The 25038-nt window shown below is 35.7% G+C and overlaps 1 protein-coding gene across 1 annotated transcript in view; it reads left to right on the top strand.

The window, feature by feature from the left end:
- Positions 1 to 23428, top strand: part of LOC145999288 (uncharacterized) — a 28081-nt gene extending 4653 nt beyond the window's left edge. The window contains exons 2-3 of the mRNA XM_083136226.1: positions 7961 to 8124; positions 22826 to 23428. Coding sequence (XP_082992352.1) covers positions 8044 to 8124; positions 22826 to 23428 — 684 coding nt within the window. The 5' untranslated portion in view covers positions 7961 to 8043. The remainder of the gene's footprint in view (positions 1 to 7960; positions 8125 to 22825) is intronic.
- The last annotated feature ends 1610 nt before the right edge of the window (positions 23429 to 25038 follow it).

Raw genomic sequence — 25038 nt, 5'->3', positions numbered from 1 at the left:
GCATGAGTGTCTCTTTGTATCCACCCTTCACCCATTAAATTTAATCAACATTCAATTGTCATTACAGAAATTAGGTAAAGTTATGGAAGAGCAATGCTAACAAAAAGAGGTACTATTATAGTATGGGTGTGACACCTATAAATCATTTATTTCACTCTTTTTTACATTGCTAACATACTATTTTGCAATGCGGAACATTTCCTAAGGTGAAATAATGCATTTCTAACTAAGATAATGTCTATTTCTTACATTTATGAGTACTTACTGTTACTTGTTATTTTGATTCTGTAACACACATTATGGCGATAGTGTACTGCTTCATCGCACGTTGTGCGAGTGTTTTGTCGATTTATGCAGTGTTGGAACATTGTTCACTGGAAAATACCTACTTTCGTGCCTGGATTTGAAATTATGCTAATACCTTGCATACCATTGACGTTAGCCCCACAAACCATTCATGTTAACCCCACAAACCATTCACGTTAACCCCAAAAACCATTCACGTTATCCCCACAAACCATTTTCCGTAAGATTAGGTTAGGCAAAAAGAATTTTAAAAAAATCAAAATTCTCATCACATCATGTTCTAGTGAGAACACGGCGAGTTTGAAACACAGAGTAAGGTGTTTACGTCATCTAACACATGGAACATTGTGCTCTCATGCAGATAGCAAATGGCGGCAGCAGAAACAGCGTGTCAGACAGAGATTTTTGCAGAAAACAACATGTATTCGCATTAAAATGGATCAAAACTAATTCACAAACTTCCACAACGCTACAGAAAATGATTTCCATAAGTACTTTCTCCTGTAAATTTGAAGAAATCTATCATCACCCATAGTAAACTATTACTCAAAAAGAAAATAGAAATACAAATAATTTTCTCCAAGTGCATCTGCAAGGCACTGTGAAATCTGGAGTCCAGAGTCCTCTGTTTATGATTGCCCTCATGACTTAAGTTCATTAGCTACTTATTGCAATTAAATCTATACATCTAGAAAAAGTGATGGGATTTGGCAAAAATACAATATATTTAAGGGGATAAACAGGTATCAATACACACCTTTTTGTAGTTTCTTCAATCATATTCATTTGGCTTTTTGAGTTTTGGAATAAATTTTTCACTTCATTATTCACAACAGAGTACAACACACAGGAACAAGAATACACGCTTGTCATGTGTTCGAATCCCGGCCTTTATCATTTCCATCATATATCACTCTCATCCTCATTTTCGCAATAACCAAGTGTGGCAGAAAAGCGAAGCAAAATAAACCTAATCAACAACAACAATAAGAACACTCATTCTCTTGCCCAAATAAATACATACTTACATAATTGTTTTCATCGGAGGCCAAGAGATACTATATTTAAATAAAACACTACTAATACGAGAGTGAGAGAGAGAACATGAGCAAATATTTTTTATGTAATCATTATATATTCCATATTTGGAAGAAAAAAAATGAAACCATAACTTTTTTGTCTGCATACAATAAGTTCCCATTTCATAAATAATGAAACTACATCCCATATTATACATACACATTGTACAACATGCAAAAATGTTGAAAAAAAATCATTCAGCATTCAAAACCATTACCCATGTAGGGCTGGTGGCCAAATGTACCCCTGTAAATTTATGTTGATTTTTTTTTTCAATTAATATATGTTCATGTTTTACATAAAATTTGTTCACAATCCAGAATCTCGAATATCTGATGTATTTAGTCATGATATGTTTCCCACGTAGTTCTATCGTGAAATACTTCCACAATTTTTATGTGTCTGAACCAGTTGCATGCACATTCAAAATGTGTAGAACCATGTGTAAATGCTAAGAAATGCAAAAATATGCAAATTTCAAGAATGTGTTTGCAATTGTGCATTGTGTAAATGCTCAAGGATCACGTATGAAATACAAACACAACCACGCAGGGGCCTACAGGGTAAATGGCAACAATATGCTGAATGATATTCCTGAATTATCAGCATCCTCATGACAAGCATGTTTCCAATTTGTATCGAAGGTCAATTTTGCTGACTCTGTGGCCAAGCATACCAATTGTTTGACTTTTAATCCCATCAACAAAATTTTCAGGTTCGAAACTTTGTCTGTACCTTTATCAATTTCATCTGACCATCACTCATCCTCATCATCATGATTAGTAAAGAGTGGCAGAAAATCAAGAGTGATGCAACCAAGAAATTGTCGAAATTCTAACAGAATTAAACCAACATGTGTACCTCGTCAAAGAAAAAGGTAGAATTATTTTCAGCACCAACAACTGAATTTCAGTCGCAGCAAGATCTTTATCATTATCAGCAACTGCCTGTCCAAGTGCCTATTGTTTAATTCCAATTCTTTCATGGCCACTGCATTTTTTATGTAGTAAGGTGAAAGGTAAAGCCCTATGCATAGCACCATGCCATGAAGGCACATTTAGGGGATGTTGGGGTAGGACCTCACACATTTTCGATCTTTGTTCTTTTGGAGGTGATGTGACCAGCACTATGCTCCATCTGCCTTTATCCCCCAATGTTGTGCTCCAGGCAAACCTGAACCACTTTTTGCATGGACAAGGCCAGAAAAATTCCAACCTTAGGTCACCCACCTTGGAAACTGAACCTGGGTCTCCCACGTGACAGTCAAATGCCCTACCAACTAGAGTGTGAGTGATTTGCTTTCTGTGCCATTTTTGGCTAATTTCCGAAGATGGGGATGAGTGATGATATGATGAAATTGATGAATGAACACTTACAAACATTCATGCCGAGACCTGAATTCAAAACCGGGGCCCCTGGCATTGTAGCACGATGTGCTAATCACTCCGTCACGGGGGGCTGCTGGTCCTTACCGACTAGACCGCTGTGGTATTTTACATCGTTTGATTTCTAATTGTGTCTGTTAACACATACTTCAGAGGTTTTGTGACTACTTACTACACTTTTTCTGGAGAACAATTTTCCCTCCCATGCACTTCTATCTGATTGTTTGCAAGCAGTCATTCATTTACTGTTGTCTTAGATACAGACTGCTGCTACCATCTTATTTCACATGCGTGGGATGTGAAGGAGTATTGTTTCACTCCTAAATGTTTTTGTTATTGTTAGTCAGGTTAGGTTTAGGGCTCTTGGTATTAATAAAATATTCTGAAATCCTTTGATTGTTAGATTAGGTGGGTCACCTTTAGGTCTCCTAGTAGTAGAATAATGCCCCTAAATTCTTTAAATACCTGATCACATCTTGATCTGGCCTTGAGCACAAAACTTCCTATGAGCCTCACATGATAATCTGCAAGTAATTGATGAAAGTTCAGCAGGGGAAAGAGAAACTACATTCCATCTTACTATTTCACAAATTTTGTATTACATCAAAAACAGGGGTGTTGCTAGTATGATTCCCAACAATACCATGCCTGTCTACATTTAGTGCAATTTTGCTTGTAATTATATAGTGTACATTTCATCAGTGGCGTAGCATGAGCATTTCGGATGGGAACGCCAAGTTAGAAGGAAGGGTAGGCCTTCTTTTTTTTGCTTAAGAGTTTACTTATGGAATTAGCCGACATATGTATTGTCTATTTAAAATCTCATTGTGTTTATTACATTAAGTCAGACGGGTTCCGATAAAACATGATCCATGCTTGTTTTATCTAGAAAATAAGATGCCTCAATGTGCAATAAATGCTTGGAGCACTGGTGTTTTATACCATTTTTAATTAGATTGCTCAAGTCAGAAACACCGTACACCATTCGGAGTATTTTGCTCCACACGTAACACATGTGTAGCAAAACAGTATTTTATAATCAAGGAAACCTTTCGGCATGACGCAAGTAATTAAAAAAAACTACCTGAATCACAAGCACCTCTAGAACAACAGTAGACTTCATTGTTGTGGATGATACAACTATTGATTGATTTGGTTTATTTTACTTCACTTTCTACCACTTTTGGCTAATCGCAAATATGAATATGAGTGATGTTATTGATGAAGAGAGACTCACAAAGAACATGCGTAGGCCAGGATTCGAACCGGAAACCTCTGGCGTCTTAGCGCGCTGTGCAAAACACTCTGACACGAAGGTGGGTGGATGATCCAACAATCGTACACTCTACTGACGTAACAGTGCCTATTGTAGTAATTCAGAGTTTCAGACCACTGTTTATTGTATCTTGAGAATGCTGATAAACATTTTAAAATAATTTTGTCAAGAGATCATACGATGTTAAGAGTTTTGAAACGAATGCTAAACATTTCCACTGGCACAATATTAGGCAGTTAGATACTAACGAAAAAATATATTTTTTTAAATAAATAGTTTTGTGGATTAGGTGGTAGAGCAGCCACAGGCTGAACTTCTACCACGAGGACTTTATCAACTTGTTTGACAAAAACTGTTTTGTTCTTTTAATTTTTAATCCACTTTACTGTTCTTGCGATAAATTACCCAATGCAGTGGTCATTAAAGATACGTCAGTCAATATTGCGTATTGTAGCATCACACAGCACGAGCAGAGGCACGAGCACGAAAAACCGCGTAGAAATTCTACTTCTGTCGTCTGCATCGGAAGTACAGCGCCTTGAATCGGAAGGCAGGAAAGGTCACATGGCCCCTAGAACCAATCAGGTGCTCCGCTCCGTACACCAGCGTATGGCGAGAGCATTTCGCCTGTGCTGTAGAGATCCAAGCCACAAGCTTTCCCTCCTTCTCTCTGCCTACAGGCAGGCATGGTCCTATATGCCAAACCTAGCCGGCGTCCGGCAAGCAAAGACATTAGAGAAATGCTACAAGGAGAGCTGTTAGTGGAGCGTTCTAGACGGATCGCGAAAAATAGCTTTTATAATGCCATTATGCTCAAACATGTATATAATTAGTCACGTTTTACTTTATATTTACGCATTTTTAAAATTTTAAATCAGGGAACGCTGGGCGTATTAGGACGCTACGCTACTGCATTTCATACTTCTGATGCAGAAATGTAACCCGTATTAAACATGTAAAGAAAACCAAACTAAACGTTTCACTACTCACATGGTTGCAAATTGACCAAACATATATGTACAAAAAAATCCTTTCCAAAATATTATATCAAATTGGCTTACAGGGGTGTCGCGAAATGTTCCAATATTTTCACTGAAATGACACTTCCAAATATGTGCTTATTTAGTACTTTTTACATGTAAAATGTTTCTGAATTTGAATTATGTGTTTATTTTTTCAACTTAAGGCAAGCAACCAAACTACACTAACTGAGCCTTGCAAGTGCTAATTAGCCTTACATTCTGACTTAGGTGCTGCAGAAGTATCTTGAAACACTAACGGTGACATGAAATGAAACAGTTTGAGAACCCCTGTTCCATCATATGGTGTTTATTCCATTTACTAGGTCACAGATACATTTGATCACATAAGAAGAATGCTCCCTCATTGCATGAAAATGTTTCGTCTTTCTTTTCAAGAGTATAGGACCCGTTCCGAAAGTTGCACGAGTTTAACACATTAAACGAGTTATGGTAACTGGCTGTCCCACAAGTGCTTCCATGCATTTCGTGAGATTCATTATGCTGTCCCAAAAGTCGCATTCCATACGTTTCGTACAAGAACGAGATTCACCAAATGCACGGGCCACGAGGCTGGTTTGTTCGGTGAGAATCATCTCCTGCTTGCAGACAACGTCTGTGCTTGATGGATTCAAACTGAACTACTTCGAAAATGTATTATAATTTTAACAGATAGCAACATGAAGCAACATGCACAAGATGAGTATGCCTCAACTGTTCTTAGAATGTGATTAAAATGAGTAACAGTGTCCCCAGTAGTGTTTATATTTGCCATTAAGAACATTCCTTCCGCTGGACACCATGTGGAAACGTTCTCTAAAGAAAAAGCTATGCCTGCTCTTTTGCCAAGATAATCCCATAAGTCTGCAAAATAACTGGTTTCACCAAATTCACGAGCCCAGTTATTTTCATTGAATGTGTTTGTTTCGTTAAGACTTTTGGAATGCACCCATAATATTGTGCTTATATTAACTTGCAATCGGTCATGGGTGCATGCCACACTCACAATTTAATAAAGTGTCATTTTAATAATATTTAAAATATTGGCCTGCTGCACACACTACCAACGTTTAGAGTACCACTGGAAATACAACAACTTAATTTCAAAAAATTAAAATTTGAATTTTAAATTCTTATACAATTAACATTTTTTTTGTTGATTAATGTATTCCTTAACATTTGTGACGTGTGTTTGTAGATGTATGTATTCTGAGCATGAACAAGTGAAATGGCAAATGTAAACTACTCCGCACTTGAAATTAAATATTATGTATGTATAAATATATATATGTGAGTGTGTACATATGCCATATAATTGAATTAGTATTTTGTGGATACATTGTATTGGTCGAAACACATATCTCTGCTGCGATCAGTGCAGCGCAATGTGAGAACCAGAGATGTGTGTGTTGGCCTTTAATCACACAGACTCTTTAGATTGTTAATTATATTTGTGGAAGGGTGAGAGGTGCTAATATGTAAGGTTGAAATAGAGAAAACATTTACTGAGTAAGAGATGTGAATGTAGCTAGGAAAGTGAGGATATGCAATATACCGTGCGTCCATTTCGATCTGCAGCCGAGAGATCGGGAGAAGCGTGGCGGGCGGCGCTGGCGGAGATGCCGACATTTGCGGCCTGTAATGCCCGCTTATTTTTATGGACATATGCAGACATTTATATAAATATTGCAAAACGAGCACTAACCTGTGTTATAAGAGTATGGTTTTAATTTTAGTAGCTTAGTGGCTGTATGTGCTGATGATTTTGACACTCCCATCTCCTGTGAAACACGGCGTAGAGGTTTGTTTGGATAACTTTCTAACGCTGCCCCAATTTCATCGAGTTCATCGAGGAAGCTCACGAAAACCATTGACTTTTAATGGTTTCGTCGGCAGCGTAATCTTGATACAGTGTTGCACATTCGGAACCTCCAAACGATCCCCATCGACACAAAACTCTTTCAAGGATATAAACTTAAGCAGGACGTTGCTGGTCAAAACTATGATTAAAATGTTTTATTATCTGTGACTCTTATCGTCACTTCTAAAGCGTATTTTTTTGTGTATATAATTGCAGAACTTGGATGAATTACAGATGATGAATTATAACCCAGGTTAGTGCTCGTTTTGCAATATTTATATAAATGTCTGGATATGTCCCTAAAAATAAGCGAGCATTACAGGCCGCAAATGTCGGCATCTCCGCCAGCGCCGCCCGCCACGCTTCTCCCGATCTCTCGGCTGCAGATCGAAATGGACGCACGGTATAACTGAAATGACCGAAATATAATAGGAATAGAAATATACAAAGCTTTGTATAATTTAAAAATGCAGTTTACAATAAATTTTACATGTTTGGTAGGGAATCCAGATGTTCAACTGTAACAATTGCAAAGAGGAATGTTTATATTTTTGTCTCAAGACAAAATATAAAGGGAACACTTAATTTGTAATAAAAATCTACTTTTGAGGTAGGTAACTAAAAAAAAAAAAGGCCAAGGTATCCCTGTGTGTTGTGCACACATGATGTGAAGGCACATGGGGTGTGTGGAGGTATAGAGCTCCACATATTGTTGATCATAGCCATAGTTGTGATGTTGATTAGCATCCTGCCTTTACCCTACAGGTACTGATTTATATGAGTCTGGGTGAACCTCAGAGCCATGCAGAAACAGGGAAAATTTTCCCTTGTGCAGATCACCTGCCCCGGGATGAGCTTAGGTCTTCCGAGTGATAGCCAGATGCTCTACAAACTGAGCTATGGTGGTTCTTGGTAGATGACTATAATTTTCATAAATACCCTGCATTTACCCAAATTTTATTTAGCTACCCAGTGTTTAAATACCCATGTCCCAACCCTACCCTACTTATGACCTCAGTTTTCTTCATTCTAGGTTTGAGAGGTTGACAGTTTTTCCAAAGTTTGTGTGCTATCCATGCATAGACAAGCCAGACAATCTTGCAGGACTTCCATAACATGTCTTCTGAATCAGAAAACCTTCTGAATGAAAACCCATCATCTGCAGACGAGAAGCCGAGAAGGGAGATGAGCTTTGAGGTAAAGTTACTATTTTTTACTTGAAGGAGTTGTGATGTACTTAAAAATACAGTCAACCCTTATTTGCTCTTGGGGTGGTAATAGATGTATTTCTAAGAAATGAAAAAGTATTATTTTTACACCTGCTGTTACTATAATAATAATAATGTAATCATGTATACTTTCTTGAAGAACCACTGTGAAAGGGATATGTAAGTATCAGGGTTCTTGTGAATAAAATTGTGTTTCATATTACACTATTCTCTCCTGTTTGGCACAGCAAATCAATTTTGTGTGTGGCATGGACCTCATTGTAAAACTATTTTGAAATACATGAGGAGTGGAATATATCTACAGAACAAGATATTGCCATTTTTAAAAATATATTTAAATTTCAATTGAGTTATGTAATGTGCAAGAGTTGCATGTGTTCATTATATTTTACCATACATTCTTGATAAATGTCTATGTTAATGCACTCATCATAATAAAATACTAGTAATGGAAGATGTACCTAGAGTGGGTAATAATAAACACGTAGTTTTTTTTATATATACAGTGTGTCCAAAAAGTCACGCAACCCGGTGTTTACGACCTTATAACGTAGTAGCGAAATGGAATGAGAAGAAACGCTTTCTGCCAAGAGAATGCCCTGTATATTGGGAAAATTTAGAGAGACAAACATATGTAAGGACATGCATGTTTTAATAACAAATAAGCAAAGTGTTGCCAAAGGCGGAAAAAAAATATTTGCAAATCGTGTATATTGATGCACAGAACTCACTGAGGTAAATTATTGCAATATTTCACAATACCAATGAACAATTTGGATGGCCATCTATTGAATTTGACAGAAAAAGAACTTTGACGAAGTTTCAAAAACATTGCAGAAGGGAATAAATGGGCTGTTCCAAAAATCGATGTTTTCACAATATTACGAGGGACACTGGCAACACTGTTGGTGTCACGTGTCACTAACAAACGTGTTTCACCTCAGGCTATCACACTAAGGCACTTTTAATGACAAAGGAGAAAGTTGGTTATTCTCGAACATATGCAATAAATTACATACACCTTGCAACCCTGAAATGTGGGTTTCACTACAAATTAAAGCAAATGTTTGAAGTGTCCACCATTTTCTTGGATACATAAGTTGGTTCGCTTGATCATGTTCTCAGATACCTTCCTGAGGGTTGCAGCACCGATATTATTGATTTCCTGTGTAATGTTTCGTTTCAGCTCCTCCAATGTTCTGGGTCCCGTTTGGTATACTTTCCCCTTTAAGTAACCCCACAGAAATAATCTCCAGATGTTAAATCGGGCGAGCGACTGAGCCATTAATCCTTGGATATTGGATGATCACCAAAAAATTCTCTCAGCATACGAAGAGATTCATTAGATGTATGGCAAGTTGTTGTAGAAAAACATCACGTTCGTCTTCTTTCAGGAGAGCAACGAATTGCATTATGAGATCCCCGTACACAGCAGTATCCACTGTTGTCTCAAAGAATAACAGTCCCACAATACGACGTCGTGATATTCCACACCATATACCGATTTTCGGAGAGTGCAAAGGTAGTTCATGCTACCGATGTGGGTTTTCTGTCGACCAATGCCTGGAATTTTGGCTGTTGACATACCCATCCAATTGAAACCAGGCTTCGTCGCTAAAAAAAAAATATTCAGTACATTGACACCATTTTGTCGAATGATTAAAACCAATGACAGTAACGCAACCATGCCGGGACATCCACCGCTTTCAATTCATGAACAACACAAATTCTATACGGGTAAAATTTCAATTGCCGTATAGCCTTGTGAGCAGTTGACTTGCGTAAGTCCAATTCTGAGGCGAGCTTCTGAACAGACTTTTGTGGCGACGTCACCATTCTTTGTTTAACACACTGCAGAACAACAGCTCCTAACACAGAAGGGTGCCCTTAACGTTGCCTGTCATGTACTGACCCAGTTTGGCGAAACCTTTGCACAAATTGACGACATATCTGGAGAGGGAGTAGTCAGAAACTTGGCACGAAATGCTTCTCTTATGCAAGAATATGACGATGTTCGGATATATTCTTCAACAATAAACACTCTTTCCTGTGTAGAATATGGCATTTTAAAAACACACACACGACGTCAGCATAAGTAGACACAATCTGGAATGCCATTCGCGGCAAACAGCAACCACCTAAGGATCAGAAAACATAACAATTGATACACGTTCTTCTGTACCCACATTTCAGGGTTGCAAGGTGTATGTAATTTATTGTATATGTTCGAGAATAACCAACTTTCTCCTTTGTCGTTAAAAGTGCCTTAGTGTGATAGCCTGAGGTGAAACACATCTGTTAGTGACACGTGCCAGGAACAGTGTTACCAGTGTCCTGCGTAATATTGTGAAAACATCGATTTTTGGAACAGCCCATTTATTCCCTTCTGCAATGTTTTTGAAACTTCGTCAAAGTTCTTTTTCTGTCAAATTCAATAGATGGCCATCCAAATTGTTCGTTGGTATTGTGAAATGTTGCAATAATTTACCTCAATGAGTTCTGTGCATCAATACACACGATTTGCAAATATTTTTTTTCCGCCTTTGGCAACACTTTGCTTATTTGTTATTAAAACATGCATGTTCTTACATATGTTTGTCTCTCTAAATTTTCCCAATATACAGGGCATTCTCTTGGCAGAAAGCATTTCTTCTCATTCCGTTTCGCTATTCCGTTATACGGTCGTAAACACCGGTTTATGTGACTTTTCGGACACTCTGTATAACATCCCTGATGGAAACCTTTGTTCAGAAGATCAAAACACTGCATTTTATCATTTAATAACCAGTCATAGAATAAATTTCTTAGCTATTGTATATTTTACATAACAAAATCGGATCACACATACACTGGAACCCCAAGTTCAAGTTTAGTTTAGTTTACCTCTTTAGCTACTACCTTCTGAGGAATATTTATTCTAAGTTACACTGTAAATGCATAGCTTGTAATGATTTTCTTAATTGGAGCAGCATTCAGATACAGCATGGACAAAATGGACCAAAGAATTATTTACCACTGTTATATTAGATTGCTCCATTGGAACATGCTGACTGTGTTCTGTATTATTTCAAGTATTCTGCCTGTCTATTCAAGTCTCTGCCCATGTGTCTTTTTACTGAAACCATAGAGCATATCTCATGCCAAGGTGAGTGATCTGAGGTCAGGTCACCCCGACTCAAATATATAGGTACCCGGGCGTAAAGGCAGGTGGAGAATGGTGCTGATCACATCACCTACATTGTGAACCAAGATCGAGAATGTGTGTAGCTCTATCCCCCACATCTCGTTCCCCTAAATGTGTCTTAATGACAGTCTTAATGGCAGAATGCCATATGCATGTGGGACTATACTATAGTGTACGCCACAATTGACATTCAAAAGAGTTGCTACATCTGGTTATAGCTAATTTTCTTTGTCCCTGTATCCACTAGGGTGTATCAAACCTCACATCCCCTTTGTTTTAGAAAGTCTTAAGACATGCAGTGTGCAGAAGTTTGTGTGTGTTTTTTTTTTTAACAACCTGTGATTTTTTAGGCTCCGTCAATAAATAATGAGGCAGAGGATATTACACTAAAACTATGGTAGTTAGAAATGGGTTGATGGGCCTGAAATGAAAGTGCAGGTGTGACAAAACTGATTCACACATGTATTCCCGCAGGATGGCGTTACGTGTCTGGCAAGGTATGCGCAAATGCTGCTAACTGAGCAGCGGCCATGTCCAGTAATTCCATGTTTGACTGTGATGCGTAATGGAGGCATCCAAAGAGGAGCAATGTGGGTGTTGTGTGTTTCTTGACAGCGGAAGGTGTAGGGGGTCGTGAAATCCATTGACGAATGGAAATAATATATGGGTATATGGGTTGCACTGTATGTCCCATGCAGGAGTGGAACAAACTCTTTGGCGAAGGACATGTGGAGTGGGGCACCAAAGTGTGTCACAGACCACCATGTTATGCAGGTGGATGAACTCATCAAGACAGACCGTCATGTATGAGTGGATGACATTTTGGCATCATGATACTGCCCACACAATCATCAAGGACACCTTGATGTTCTGTAAAGTGTGCACTCAATGGGTCTCACAGTGTCCAATTGCCAGGGTTGGCCCAGGTGGGCCCATCCCAGTTTTCCCCATGCATTTTTTTTTTTTTTTAGAAAAACCCACCAAAAAAGACAGACAAAATGTGTAGTTTTTTTAAGAAAATGTTGTAAATTATTGCTTTAAATACTTGTGAGGTTCTACAATTGTCAAATTTTTTTCGAAAACTTGTAAAGAAAAGGCTTAGCAGAGCTTTAAATACTAAAAATGATGAATGTAGTACAAGTCACACTGAGTTTTTTCAGGCTATTTTCCTCAAATCATGCTAGAAATGGACTTTTATATATCTAAGAAACAAAATAGAAAAAGTATCACAAATTTTTAGATAAAACCTTTGCATTTATTGATGTAGCATAGTTTAATAAAGCTTATAATTTTTAAATGTGGGAACATTTTGGTTATCAGTTACTTCCTTATGTGAGTGGAAACGATAGTGGCAGATCATAGTTTCAACTGTGACAATCAATTGATACAATCAATTTTTGCATGTATAAACATTACAAGGGAGAATTGAGTACATTTTATTGAAATGTCGTTAATTGTGGCATAATTAACTTGGAACACACTTTAAATGATTTTTGTCATTTCTCATCCTAATGGGTTGCTTGCCTATGCAGTAAAATGTTATTTATGTCTGGTTAGGAGCTCTATACCCATGTAAGTCATGCATCTTCATAATACTGTATGATAGTAATACCTATCATAATTGGAGGATTTGGAAATTGATTAGTACCTCTAATAATTGGGGCCCCCGACATAGCATTCCCATGATTAAATAATATAAGATTTTTACTACTACCACCATCATTAACTCTGCTATTATCAGGAAGAGGTGTAGAAAGTGGTGCAGGAACTGGTTGAACAGTGTGTCCTCCCCTATCTGCAGGAATTGCACATGCTGGAGCCTCTGTAGATCTATCAATTTTTTCATTACATTTAGCAGGAGTTTTTCTTGTATGTACGCATTGCTTGCATTATAGAATTATTTTCCTGTAGTTTACGGTTATTACAAGCATAAGAAAACAGTTTTTCTTTGTGACGTTTCAGGAGAACACACGCTCCTTTCATCAGACATTTATTTTCATTTTGATTAAAGATACAGTTATAACAATGGTTAGTAATTTTTTAAACAAAAAGAATCTGTTATATAATGGATGTAATCTGTAAAAATCTGAAATAAAAATAAAACACACTGCTTTTTTCACAGTTAAGTTGCTATATTACAACAATGTAACATTGACAACATCCATTATATAACAGATTCTTTTTGTTTAAAAAATTACTAACCATTGTTATAACTGTATCTTTAATCAAAATGAAAATAAATGTCTGAGGAAAGGAGCGTGTGTTCTCCTGAAACGTCACAAAGAAAAACTGTTTTCTTATGCTTGTAATAACCATAAACTACAGGAAAATAATTTAGCAGGAGTCTCCTCTATTCTAGGGGCAGTAAATTTTATTACAACAGTGATTAATATACGAACTATAGAAATATCTATAGGACGAGTGCCATTATTTGTATGATCAGTAGTAATTACTGCAGTTCTCCTATTATTATCACTACCAGTTCTAGCAGGAGCAATCACCATACTATTAACAGATCGAAATTTAAACACCTCATTTTTTGATCCATCTGGTGGTGGAGATCCTATCTTATATCAACGTCTATTCTGATTCTTTGGACATCCAGAAGTATATATTCTAATTTTACCAGGATTTGGAATAATTTCACATATTGTAACTCAAGAAAGAGGTAAAAAAGAAACATTTGGAGTTCTTGGAATAATTTATGCAATAATAGCAATCGGATTTCTAGGATTTATTGTATGGGCACATCATATATTTACTGTAGGAATAGATGTTGACACGCGAGCATACTTTACTGCAGCTACAATAATCATTGCCGTACCAACAGGAATTAAAGTATTTAGATGAATTGCCACACTCCACGGAACACAAATTAATTACTCCCCATCAATATTATGAGCATTAGGATTTATTTTCTTATTTACAATAGGAGGATTGACAGGAGTAGTACTAGCAAATTCATCATTAGACATTGTACTACACGATACATATCATGTTGTAGCACATTTTCATTATGTATTATCTATAGGAGTAGTATTTGCTATTATAGCAGGACTAGTACATTGGTTTCCACTATTTACAGGAGTAATAATAAACCCAGACTGATTTAAAATTCAATTTATCTCCATATTTATTGGACTCAACTTAACATTTTTTCCACAACCTTTTCTAGGATTAAGAGGAATACCACGACGATACTCGGATTATCCAGATGCATATACAATATGAAATATTGTATCAAGATTAGGATCAATCTTATCATTTACAGCAGTAATTATTATAATTTTTATTACCTGATAGGGTATAACAAGTGCTCGACCAACATTATTTAACCTACAACAAGCATCATCAATTGAATGATATCAAATATCACCTCCTTCCGAGCATACATAAGAACTTCCGATACTACTTATTAACAACTAATTTTTAAGGTGGCAGAGAAGTGCATTGAATTTAAGCTTCAAATATAAGGATTACCCTTACTTAAAAGTGGCAACCTGAAATCAAATAGGACTACAAGATAGATCCTCTCCACTAATAGAACAAATAATATTCTTCCATGACCACACAATATTAATTTTAATTATAATTACAGTATTATTTAATAATAAATTAACAAACCGAATACTTTTAGAAGGACAAGTGCTAGAAACAATATGAACAATTATGCCAGCAATTACCCTAGTTTTTATTGCACTACCCTCACTACATTTATTATACTTATTAGATGAAATTAATCAACCTTCATTAACCCTAAAAACTATTGGGCATCAATGATACTGAAGCTATGAATACTCCGATTTTATAAAAGCAGAATTTGATTCATACATGACCCCGACAAATGAAATAACAATAGTCTCATTTTGATTATTAGATGTGGATAACCGAACAGTATTACCAATTAATATAGATATTCGAGTACTAACTACATCTGCAGATGTATTACATTCATGAGCCATGCCATCCATAGGAATTAAAATAGATGCCACTCCTGGACGGCTTAACCAAGCAGGAGTAAACATTAGTTGAATTGGTCTATTTTTTGGACAATGTTCAGAAATTTGTGGATCTAATCATAGATTTATACCAATTATTATTGAAACTACAACTCACAAATCTTTTATTAATTAATAAAAATTATACAAGAATCATTAGATGACTGAAAAGTAAGTAATGGTCTCTTAAACCACAAAATAGTAATATAACAACTACTTCTAATGAAAAGAGTTAGTTAATACATAACGTAGGAGTGTCAAACCTAAATTATCTTTATGGATACTTTTTTATCCCACAAATATATCCGTTAAACTGAATTATTCTATTTACAACATTTATATTAATTCATTTGCTATTTATAATTATTAACTACTATAATTATAATAAATTATTAAATAATAACAATTTTAAAATAGAAAATAAACCAAAAATTAAATACTGAAAATGATAACAAGATTATTCTCGTCACTCGACCCAGCATCATCAATTATACATTTATCACTAAATTGAATAAGAACATTCTTGGGATTATTAATAATCCCAACTCCATTTTGATTAATACAGTCACGGACCTCTATGTTATATAACACAATAATAGTAAAATTACATGAAGAATTCAAAACATTTTTAGGAATAATTAATCACCAAGGAAGAACTCTAATATTAGTATATTTTCAATAATCTTATTTAATAATTCAATAGGAATACTCCCCTATGTATTTACTAGATCAAGTCACTTAGTTTTTACCCTAACCTTAGCCTTACCAATATGATTATCATTTATACTATTTGGGTGAATTAAAAATAGATCATGAGAATTGCCATTCTTATAGCATTTGAAAGCTTATTGTGGAGTAGTTGGAATAAAGCCAACTTATGGAAGGTGTTCACATTTTGGTATGATTGCATTTGCAAGTTCTCTCGATCAAGCAGGAGTAATTACTCGTTCCCTTTCTTATTCAGCATTAATGCTAGCCAGATATTTGGAAGATGTATAAATTATTCCATTTGGATGAAATCAGCCAGACAATTAAAAACGACAAACTTATAATTTGGCATGGTTAATACATGGAGGAGGTATTTATGCTTGAAAAGTCCAAAAAATAATGGGAAAACACAATTGTGAACAAACTGTTTTGAAGCAGATTTAAAACATTGTATTACATAGTATTTTTGGATTATTTTATGGTCTGTGGCATATGAAATAAATTAGAAAAACTGTGTTTGTAGCATAATTCATTCCAACATATGTACAACACTGCATTCGCAAAATAATTTGTTTCATAAACTGAAGTTCAGAATGCATTTGATTGATTGATTTGGTTTATTTTACTTTGCTTTTTGTGCAACTTTTGGCTAATTTGCAAAGATAGGGATGAGTGATGATGTGATGAAATTGATGAATGGAAACTCACAAACATCCATGCCCAGACTGGGATTTGAACCCAGGACCCTTGGCATTGTAGCACAATGTTCTAACTACTCCACCACAGGGACCGGCGAAGTTCAGAATGAAATATTCACTAATGGTATTAACTGAAAATGTGCATAACCTTGAAAAACATGTAACTTAACATCTAAATTTGAGTATCATTATGGAGGAAGAAGGTAGCAAACCTAATTAAGAAAAGTCCTGCATTATTCAAGTTGTTATGTTATGTTACCGTGTTGTTTGTTAATGTGTTCATCGAAACAACTACTCAAATTTGTGTCATGTTCATAAACGATGATGCATCCAAGTACACACACACACACACACACATATACATACATGTGGATTTCTCTTGTTTGTTGTTTCACTGGTTGATCAATTGATTTGCTTTATTTTACTCCTCTTTTCTGCCACATTTGGCTAATTGCAAAGATGAAAACTAGTGATACAATGAAATTGATGAAGGAACATACAAAGAATATCCATGCCCAGGCTGGGATTCGAACCCAGGACCTCTGGCATCGTAGGCATTTCTCATCTTAGAGTAAAATGTTATTAGTCCTCACCTATAATCAGGTGGCAGAGTAGAGTACCGTTGTTGACTACCAGAAAGAAAGAAAACACTGGTAATGACATATTTTGTACCCCCCACCCCCGTTAATTTGATTATTGGATACACCAAAGTATGTGCCTCCTCTGGGAATGCGACCCTGAAAACTGATCACAAAGCAACAGCATTAACTATTACACCATCCAGGAAGAGTTGAATCAAGTTGTTGGACAAATATTTTAGAACAGAAATATTAAATAACTATTCCCTCTGGAGCAAGGGTGTGCTTAGCATCAGAAAAGGGAAGGAAATAGAGTGGGCAGAGCAAAGCAGTACATGCTGCTGTGAAGGTTGGTAACTGCAGTCGCTTACTCCTTTCCAGGCAATCCATTTCTCTCTCTCCCATGTTCATTGATGGAGCCATCTAACTTTACTACTTGTGCAGAGACTTGTTTTTGTTTGCTTGCTCCAGAGAGAGTTGGGGCAGGGTGTAAAGCAATACAAATTGAATGTTATGATACATTACTACTAGGGGAAAAATGTATTTTATTTTTTTATATATTTTAAATATAACCTTAAAAAAATAATAAAACCCAGTTTTGCCTGGGTTTTATCTGAAAAAAATAATAATGAAAAACCCACCTGGAAAAAACCTGGGCAAAATACCAATCTTGCCTATTGCATGACAATGCTAAACCACACACAACCAACACAACAAATAATAATAATAATATTTTTTTTTGTCATTAAGCTTGTACAGGAATAGACAACATCAAGAACAAAATACATGTAAAATATATTAATTATAACCCCTTTTATGTTTAAGTTGCACTAGAATACAATATTTTTAATTTCAAAAAATTCTTGAGTACAATGGTGTAGCAACTAACCAGGCATACACTTATGCTTAAATACATTCATAGGCATATTTGTCACATCAAGAGGTAGCTTATTAAATAGCATAACTGTTTAAATAAAAATGTATAAATAACTTACGTGAGTGAGTACTCACTCACGTGAGTTATTTTTATATTTTTATTTGAATTGATAGTGAGTAAAATGCACCATTGTAATATGTTTTATAACTGTTCAGGGATTTTGAGAGTCTAGGATAGGGTATATTTATATGCCTGCTGTTTCTTGTAGTATATGAATGTGCATGTTTTCTACTTTGTAGTTGTGGCAATTTTTTTTTACATACAACAACACTGTGTAAATATATAGATTTATCACAGTCATAAATTTTAACTTAATGAACAGTGGTTTACAATGAACTAATTTGTGTGAGTTGGTAATTATTCTCATGTCTTTTTTCTGCAGTATTAAAATTTCTTGTACATAACTGCAGTTCCCCCAAAGTAAAATTCCATATGAAATAATGCTTTGATAGAAAGCAAAGTAAGCTGATCTTACGTAATCTTTAGGTACATGACTGTTTAGATTCCTTAACAAATATATGACCCTGGAGAGCTTGGCAGTTATGTATTTAATATGTGGCTCCCATGATAATTTATTATCAATGACAATACCTAGAAATTTCACATTGTCTGAGCTATTATCAATCGGGATGTCTCTAAGACTGAAAAACATGTGCTGGGTTTTACTTTCATTCCTCAAAAACCATTAGCTCTGAACCATAAAGAAGATTGATACAGGGTATTATCAGTTATGGCTTTAATAGTGTTAAAGTCGGAGCTGGCATTAAAGAAGGTAGTATCATCTGCATACAGTATTGTGTGAGCAGTGACACAAAATTGTAAATCATTCATCATGAGAGCAAACAATAAAGGTCCAAGAACCGAACCTTGAGGTACACCACATTTGACCTCTCCATTCCTATGTAGACAATTTGTTTACAGTTCTGAAGGTATGAATGAAATAGTTTAAGATCTGTACCACCAATGCCGTAGTATGTGATCTTTTTTAAAAGTGAAGTGTTCTCTACACAAAAAAGCCCTGCTCAGGTCACAGAAAGAAGCCTGAGCAAAATCCTTAGTTTTGAAAGCCTTAAGTACATTTTTGACTAAAGAGTCCATGGCATCAACTGTTAACTTACCCTTCCTGAAACCAAACTTTGATTTGCAAATTAAGTTATTATGGTCCAAGTAATTGCATAATTGAGAATGCATAATTGATTCTAAAACTTTTGAAAATGCTGGAGTCAGTGAGATGGGAGGGTAGCTGGCTAAACAATTTTTCTCACCTTTTTTATAAATTGGTACAACACTTGATAATTTCAACACATTTGGAAAAGTTCCTTCCCTAAGACACATATTTATACAAAAGGTCAGTGGAAGAATTATACAATGTATGATTTTTTTCACAAGATTACTGGATATATCATAGATATCTACACTATCTGATGGTGTCCGCAACATCTATAATTATCTCTGGAGTTATTTCAGAAAAAACAAATGTTATTTCAGATTGTCTTACTCTATACTGTTCAAGTAAGTTGGATACTGTTTCCGAGGGTCGTACAATGTTGTTACGAATTTCCTCAATAGAATTAATACAAAACTTATTAAAGTCATTAGGGGAGATTTCTATAACATCTTTTTTGCTGTATTTGGCAATCAAATTAATTAATTTCCAGGCAGTCTTGCATTTATTCCTGGATGCCTTAATATTAGTTAGATTATACAATTTCTTTGATTCATTTATAGCCCATTTGTATTCCTTTCTTGCCCTCAGGTAGATTGATTAAGCCAGATCTGTCTTATCCCTCTTAAACAAATCTAAGTATAATAAAACCCTACATTTCATACTGCCTAACTTAGGAGTGTACCAAACCAGCATTATTTTTGGTATTTTCTTCTTATTAACTTTGAGACTAACTTTACACTTTTTGTGGGGAATACCCCTATCATCAATATCTAACAATACTGTTAGAAACTTTTCAAATGTTACATCAGCCAATGTGTGTTCTGTATTCAAGGACTAGAGGTTTACTTAACAGATGTAGCCAGTTTATATTACAGAGCAAGTTCCTGAAGTTTAATATTTTATCATCCGTTATTGGTCTTGAGATCTCTAGTTTAGATTCCTTACAGTTACAATCACATGGTTTTAAGTTATGTATTTTTAGCCAAGGAGAATCATGATCTGAGTATGCAAATGCAGTTACATCACATGTTCTACGAGATGTTTTTATATTTGTAAATATATTATCCAGTCATGCTGAACCCCTAGTGTGTTTATTATTCATATAGTTAAAAGTTAAACTGCCTGAGCAGATTTTTAAATCCAGTCATACTTTGTTTATCTTCTGTTACATCAAAATGAGAGTTTAGATCACCACCAATTACGATACTAGAGTGTTTCCATTGAGACTTACTGATAAATGTAACATTTCCTCAAGTTTTTAAAGAAAAAGAGTAGGATTCTCATTTGGTGATCTACTAGTTTCAGGTCTCTAATAAATGAACATGTGGCTTCTAAGTTTAATTCACTACAGAGGAATTCAAAACCTAACTTATGACTAGCATGTACAAATACATTTTTTATATATATAGACACTCCACCTTGTTGAATTTTTCCCTACTATAACTGTTAAACAGATAGAAGTCATCTAGTGTTTCGAAGGAAATTTCACTTTTATAACACAAATCCTCACTTAGACACAAATCCTCACTATTTCCATTAGCAAAATCATTAATAAATTTCATGTTCTTTGCCGAATCCCTGTATATTGAGATAACGTATCTTTAAATCCAATGGAGTGTGAGAGTTAGAACAACATGCTCTAACTTCCCCATGAGCATTCTCAAAACCAAAATTAACACCTGATTGTTAAGAATATGAAGAAGTGATACATTTGGGTTTACTGATGATATTGTTAGGCATATATAAGTTAGATTGGTTTGTAGATATAGATATAGGCCAAGTTTCACTAGTATTACACTTGGCCACTATTACAGGTTTCCCTGCTCCATATGATCAGTTACAACAATATTCATATGTTGTCTAACAATTAGCATATCCTGAATAATCCTGTGTATAATTTTACACAATTCCAATTTTCCATTTGCATTCAAATGTTGGCCATGCCTGGTATGCAATAACCGTTACATTTTCAAAATTTTTACATACATTACTGTACATGCTATTAGCTTTCTCTACTTCTTTATTGACAATAGACCAGCTTCTGAGATCATGGCAGTGTGGAACATTTACTACAATCACATTTGTGCGAGTCAGCCTCCCCAAAGTCTTTCGCAGTGTAGCTACAGCATCAAATGTTTGATCTTTGCTTACGTCATTTTATCCACCAATTAATATGGCAAAGTCATCAGATGATAATTCTGAATATTCTTTGTTCCCTACCACCTGTTCAAAAGTTGCACCTGGTTTCACAACACTTTCAATTTTTAGATTATCAGCACATTTTGAAGAAGTTAGGATTGAAGATAAACCACGCCCATGACTATCAGAGTATATCTTGATCCTACCCATTCTTTTATTCTTATTTCTTTGTAGGTTAGGTTGCACTTCACCTATTTCAACTTTCCCAGTGAGCCCTGGTTTACCAACCTGGTCCCCACATGTATCCTCCTCTCTGCCAAAGACTGCATATCTATTATCACTAATAACAACACCATCACCCATTATGCGATTCCTCTTCTGGCTCATAGAGTGTATTCTCTTCCCATGTGAAACAATTTGCCACACAGTTCAGCCCTCGATACCACTTCACCACAAGATAATCCCTTGCCCAACTGCAGGTCACATGCCTCCAGGTTTTTATTTAACTGCGCATTCTCACCCTGCAATGTTTCAATATCAGCACAGATATTATCTCCAGAAGAGTGCCTTCTTCCCCCTTACCACCACCACTCTGTGCACTCGCCACATGTGTAACGGCCATATTGGACTGTAGACCTACACACCTCGGACACATCCATTCAGTTCCCTCACTTGGCAACTCGTTGTCACTTATGCCTACTCATCTAAAAATAGTTCCACAAATTGCATAAGATAACATTTTGAACAGTTCTTCTACATTTAACACACCTAATATCGGTGATCACACGATTTTTTGAAAGAGCTACACAGGATTCGACCGACTCAACTGGTGCCATCTTGTTTCCTCTCATTCCTCCTCAAAGGAATGTCAGAAAAAATTCAAGTGGGAAGTCCAGATCTGTCCCCGTGCGATTTCCACATCTTCGGTGAGCTCAAAAAAGAAAACGCTGTGTAGACAACAGTTTCAATTCGATGATGACGTCAAGGAGTACGTGTCCAGTTGGTTCCAACAGCAGCCAAAGGAGTTCTACGAGCATGCCATTTTATGACTGGTGTAACAATGGGATAAATGCGTAACAGTGGCAGACAATACTTCTGAGGGACGTTACGTAAGTACTGTGAAATAACCTCTGCCTCGTTATTTATTGACTGAGCCTCATAAATAAAAAAAATCTGATTATTTTTTTATAAGAAGTAAAAAAGACATTTAAATTAAATATCATAATTTTTAATCCACACTGCTTGTGATTGTCTTTCAGAAGGTTTCTGCATCCTGGTCTGATGATTGTGAAGACAGTTTGGCTGTTCAAGTGTCTGACAGAAGTTTCTCTCCTGTGAAAGTGCTCATAAAGTCTGAATCAGAAAGTGCTGATCCATTCGTTTGTGAACAAACATCTCTGGAGAATGTGTGGCTTCCGGATGAGTCATGTGTCAAGACTGAAACAGAATCATTCAAGGAGCCTCCTGATGTTGATATATCTGTTGACATCAAACCATCTAATCAGTGCATACAGGATGCTTTTGTTGACATCAAACAATCTAATGAGTGCATAGAGGATGCTTCTGTTGACAGCAAACTATCGAGTGAGTACATGAAAGAAACTTCAGATTGTAAAGTGGAAAGTGTAAGTGGTGATAGTTGGATTCAATTTGAAGGCAGAAATCGGGAATTTCGTAGTGGGCAAAATGTACATAAAAGTGAAGGATTTTATCCATGTTATCATGGACAACTTGTTAAAAAAATGCCATCTGAGGACAGTGACAATGGTGAATTAATTTTAAGTGAAGATCAAGACATGAAGTATTCTGTAGAGAATGCTGATGAGGTGGAAGGCGAAATGGCAGATCCTGCAGATAGGTAGGTGAAGAAAATTTTAGTACAAGGATTGAAAATGAGCATGGCAGTACTAAGGTTCAAAATTGGACCTTATTGCTTGTAGATTATGATTCATGTAATTTCAATTTCTGTATTGTGCCACCAGTGCTGCAGGGTTACTGGTCATTCAATATAAGATTTTCCAAAAGTGTCCATCCCACCATGTCAGATTGGGATAAAATTTGTTACATGATATCCTTAGACATATATTCCTCGAATTCTGGGAATTATGCATGAATTATTGGCTCCAGGAATTATGCGTGAATTCTACTTGAATTTTTTTCCATAGACGTGAAAAATTACAATTTTTATTACCGCCCACAACTTCACCTTTTATGCAAATAAAAATATTTGCATAAAATTTTCTTAGTCTTCTGAACCGCTGTCCCATGTGCCTCCACTGGGTATCGAACCCGGGACCCTTTCATCACAATTCAACGATGTTACCACTATACCATCGGGGTGCACAAAAGTTGTAAAAGAGAGAATGCGTTTGCATCCCTTGAAATTAGTTGCAACATATTAAATCAATATTGATTTCAGGCTGCAAAAAATTAAATCATTGGAAATTGGTCTAAAGTGGCACAAGAAGCAAAGCAAAATAAAGCAAATCAATAATAATAATAATGTTATAATAATAACATTATTATTAACACTATTATTATTATTAGTTTATTCTGGTACTTGCCCCCCAACAAAAATTCGTTGTTTTGCCTCTGATAGTAAATAGAAGCTCAACACCTTAAATTAAATATTTTAATTATATTGCGTGTACCGTTTAATTGAATCAGAATTTTTGTATGTTGGATTCACATAGACCCTTTATATTATTAAGATATTTGTGTGTGGAGGTTGAGAGGTGCTAATATATGTAAGGTTGAAATTGAAAAATAAAATCTGCTTGAATTTTTGGCAAGTTCGCCTTGAAAACTGGGAATTATACTTGAATTTTATCATGCTTCTAAAGTAGCCACGCTGTATAAGAACCCATATATTTATTTTTGCTTTTGGAATATGAACTCTAGTTTTGAATTTATAGTCCTCTGAAATTTCCTTCCATTTGATGCCTTTTTTTATGAGATCAAGCCATGTGTAGAGTGGTGTATCCAGGATTTTTGGAAGGAGGAGGGGGGGTTATATATACTTTTTTGATAGTCAGCCCTCATTTTGTCATCCTTTCCTGCCTTTAATTTTTTTTAGAAATACAGGGCTAAAGGGGAGTTATGTCCCCTGCCTTTTACACAGCATGTAAATATTTTGGGTCCAAGTTCTTTATGTTTTATTGCGATTTCATCATGTGGTACAAATGCAATAATTACATGGTTTGTTTTAAATTTATGTTTGTTAACACATACTGGGGAGTTTTAGCATTAAAATAAAGTCCCCAAATGCATTCTACTAAGGTTCTGATTTGCTTCTATATTCATTCCCACAAGTCTACAATGCTAACTGTCGCTTGTCAATGAAGAATACCTTGTCCATGGGAAGCATGCATGCTTGTGTAAGGTAATTTTTAAGTTTTATTTTTCAACATAAATAAAGGGCCTCCCCTATGGTGTGGTGGCAACATCGTCTCCTTGTGGTCAAGGTGTCCCG

This window comes from Lepisma saccharinum, chromosome 15 (genome assembly GCF_977018435.1).
Source record: "Lepisma saccharinum chromosome 15, izLepSacc3.1, whole genome shotgun sequence".
Lineage (NCBI taxonomy): Eukaryota > Metazoa > Arthropoda > Insecta > Zygentoma > Lepismatidae > Lepisma > Lepisma saccharinum.
The sequence above is the reverse complement of the archived record's forward strand: the minus strand, read 5'-3'. Positions and strand labels throughout refer to the sequence as shown.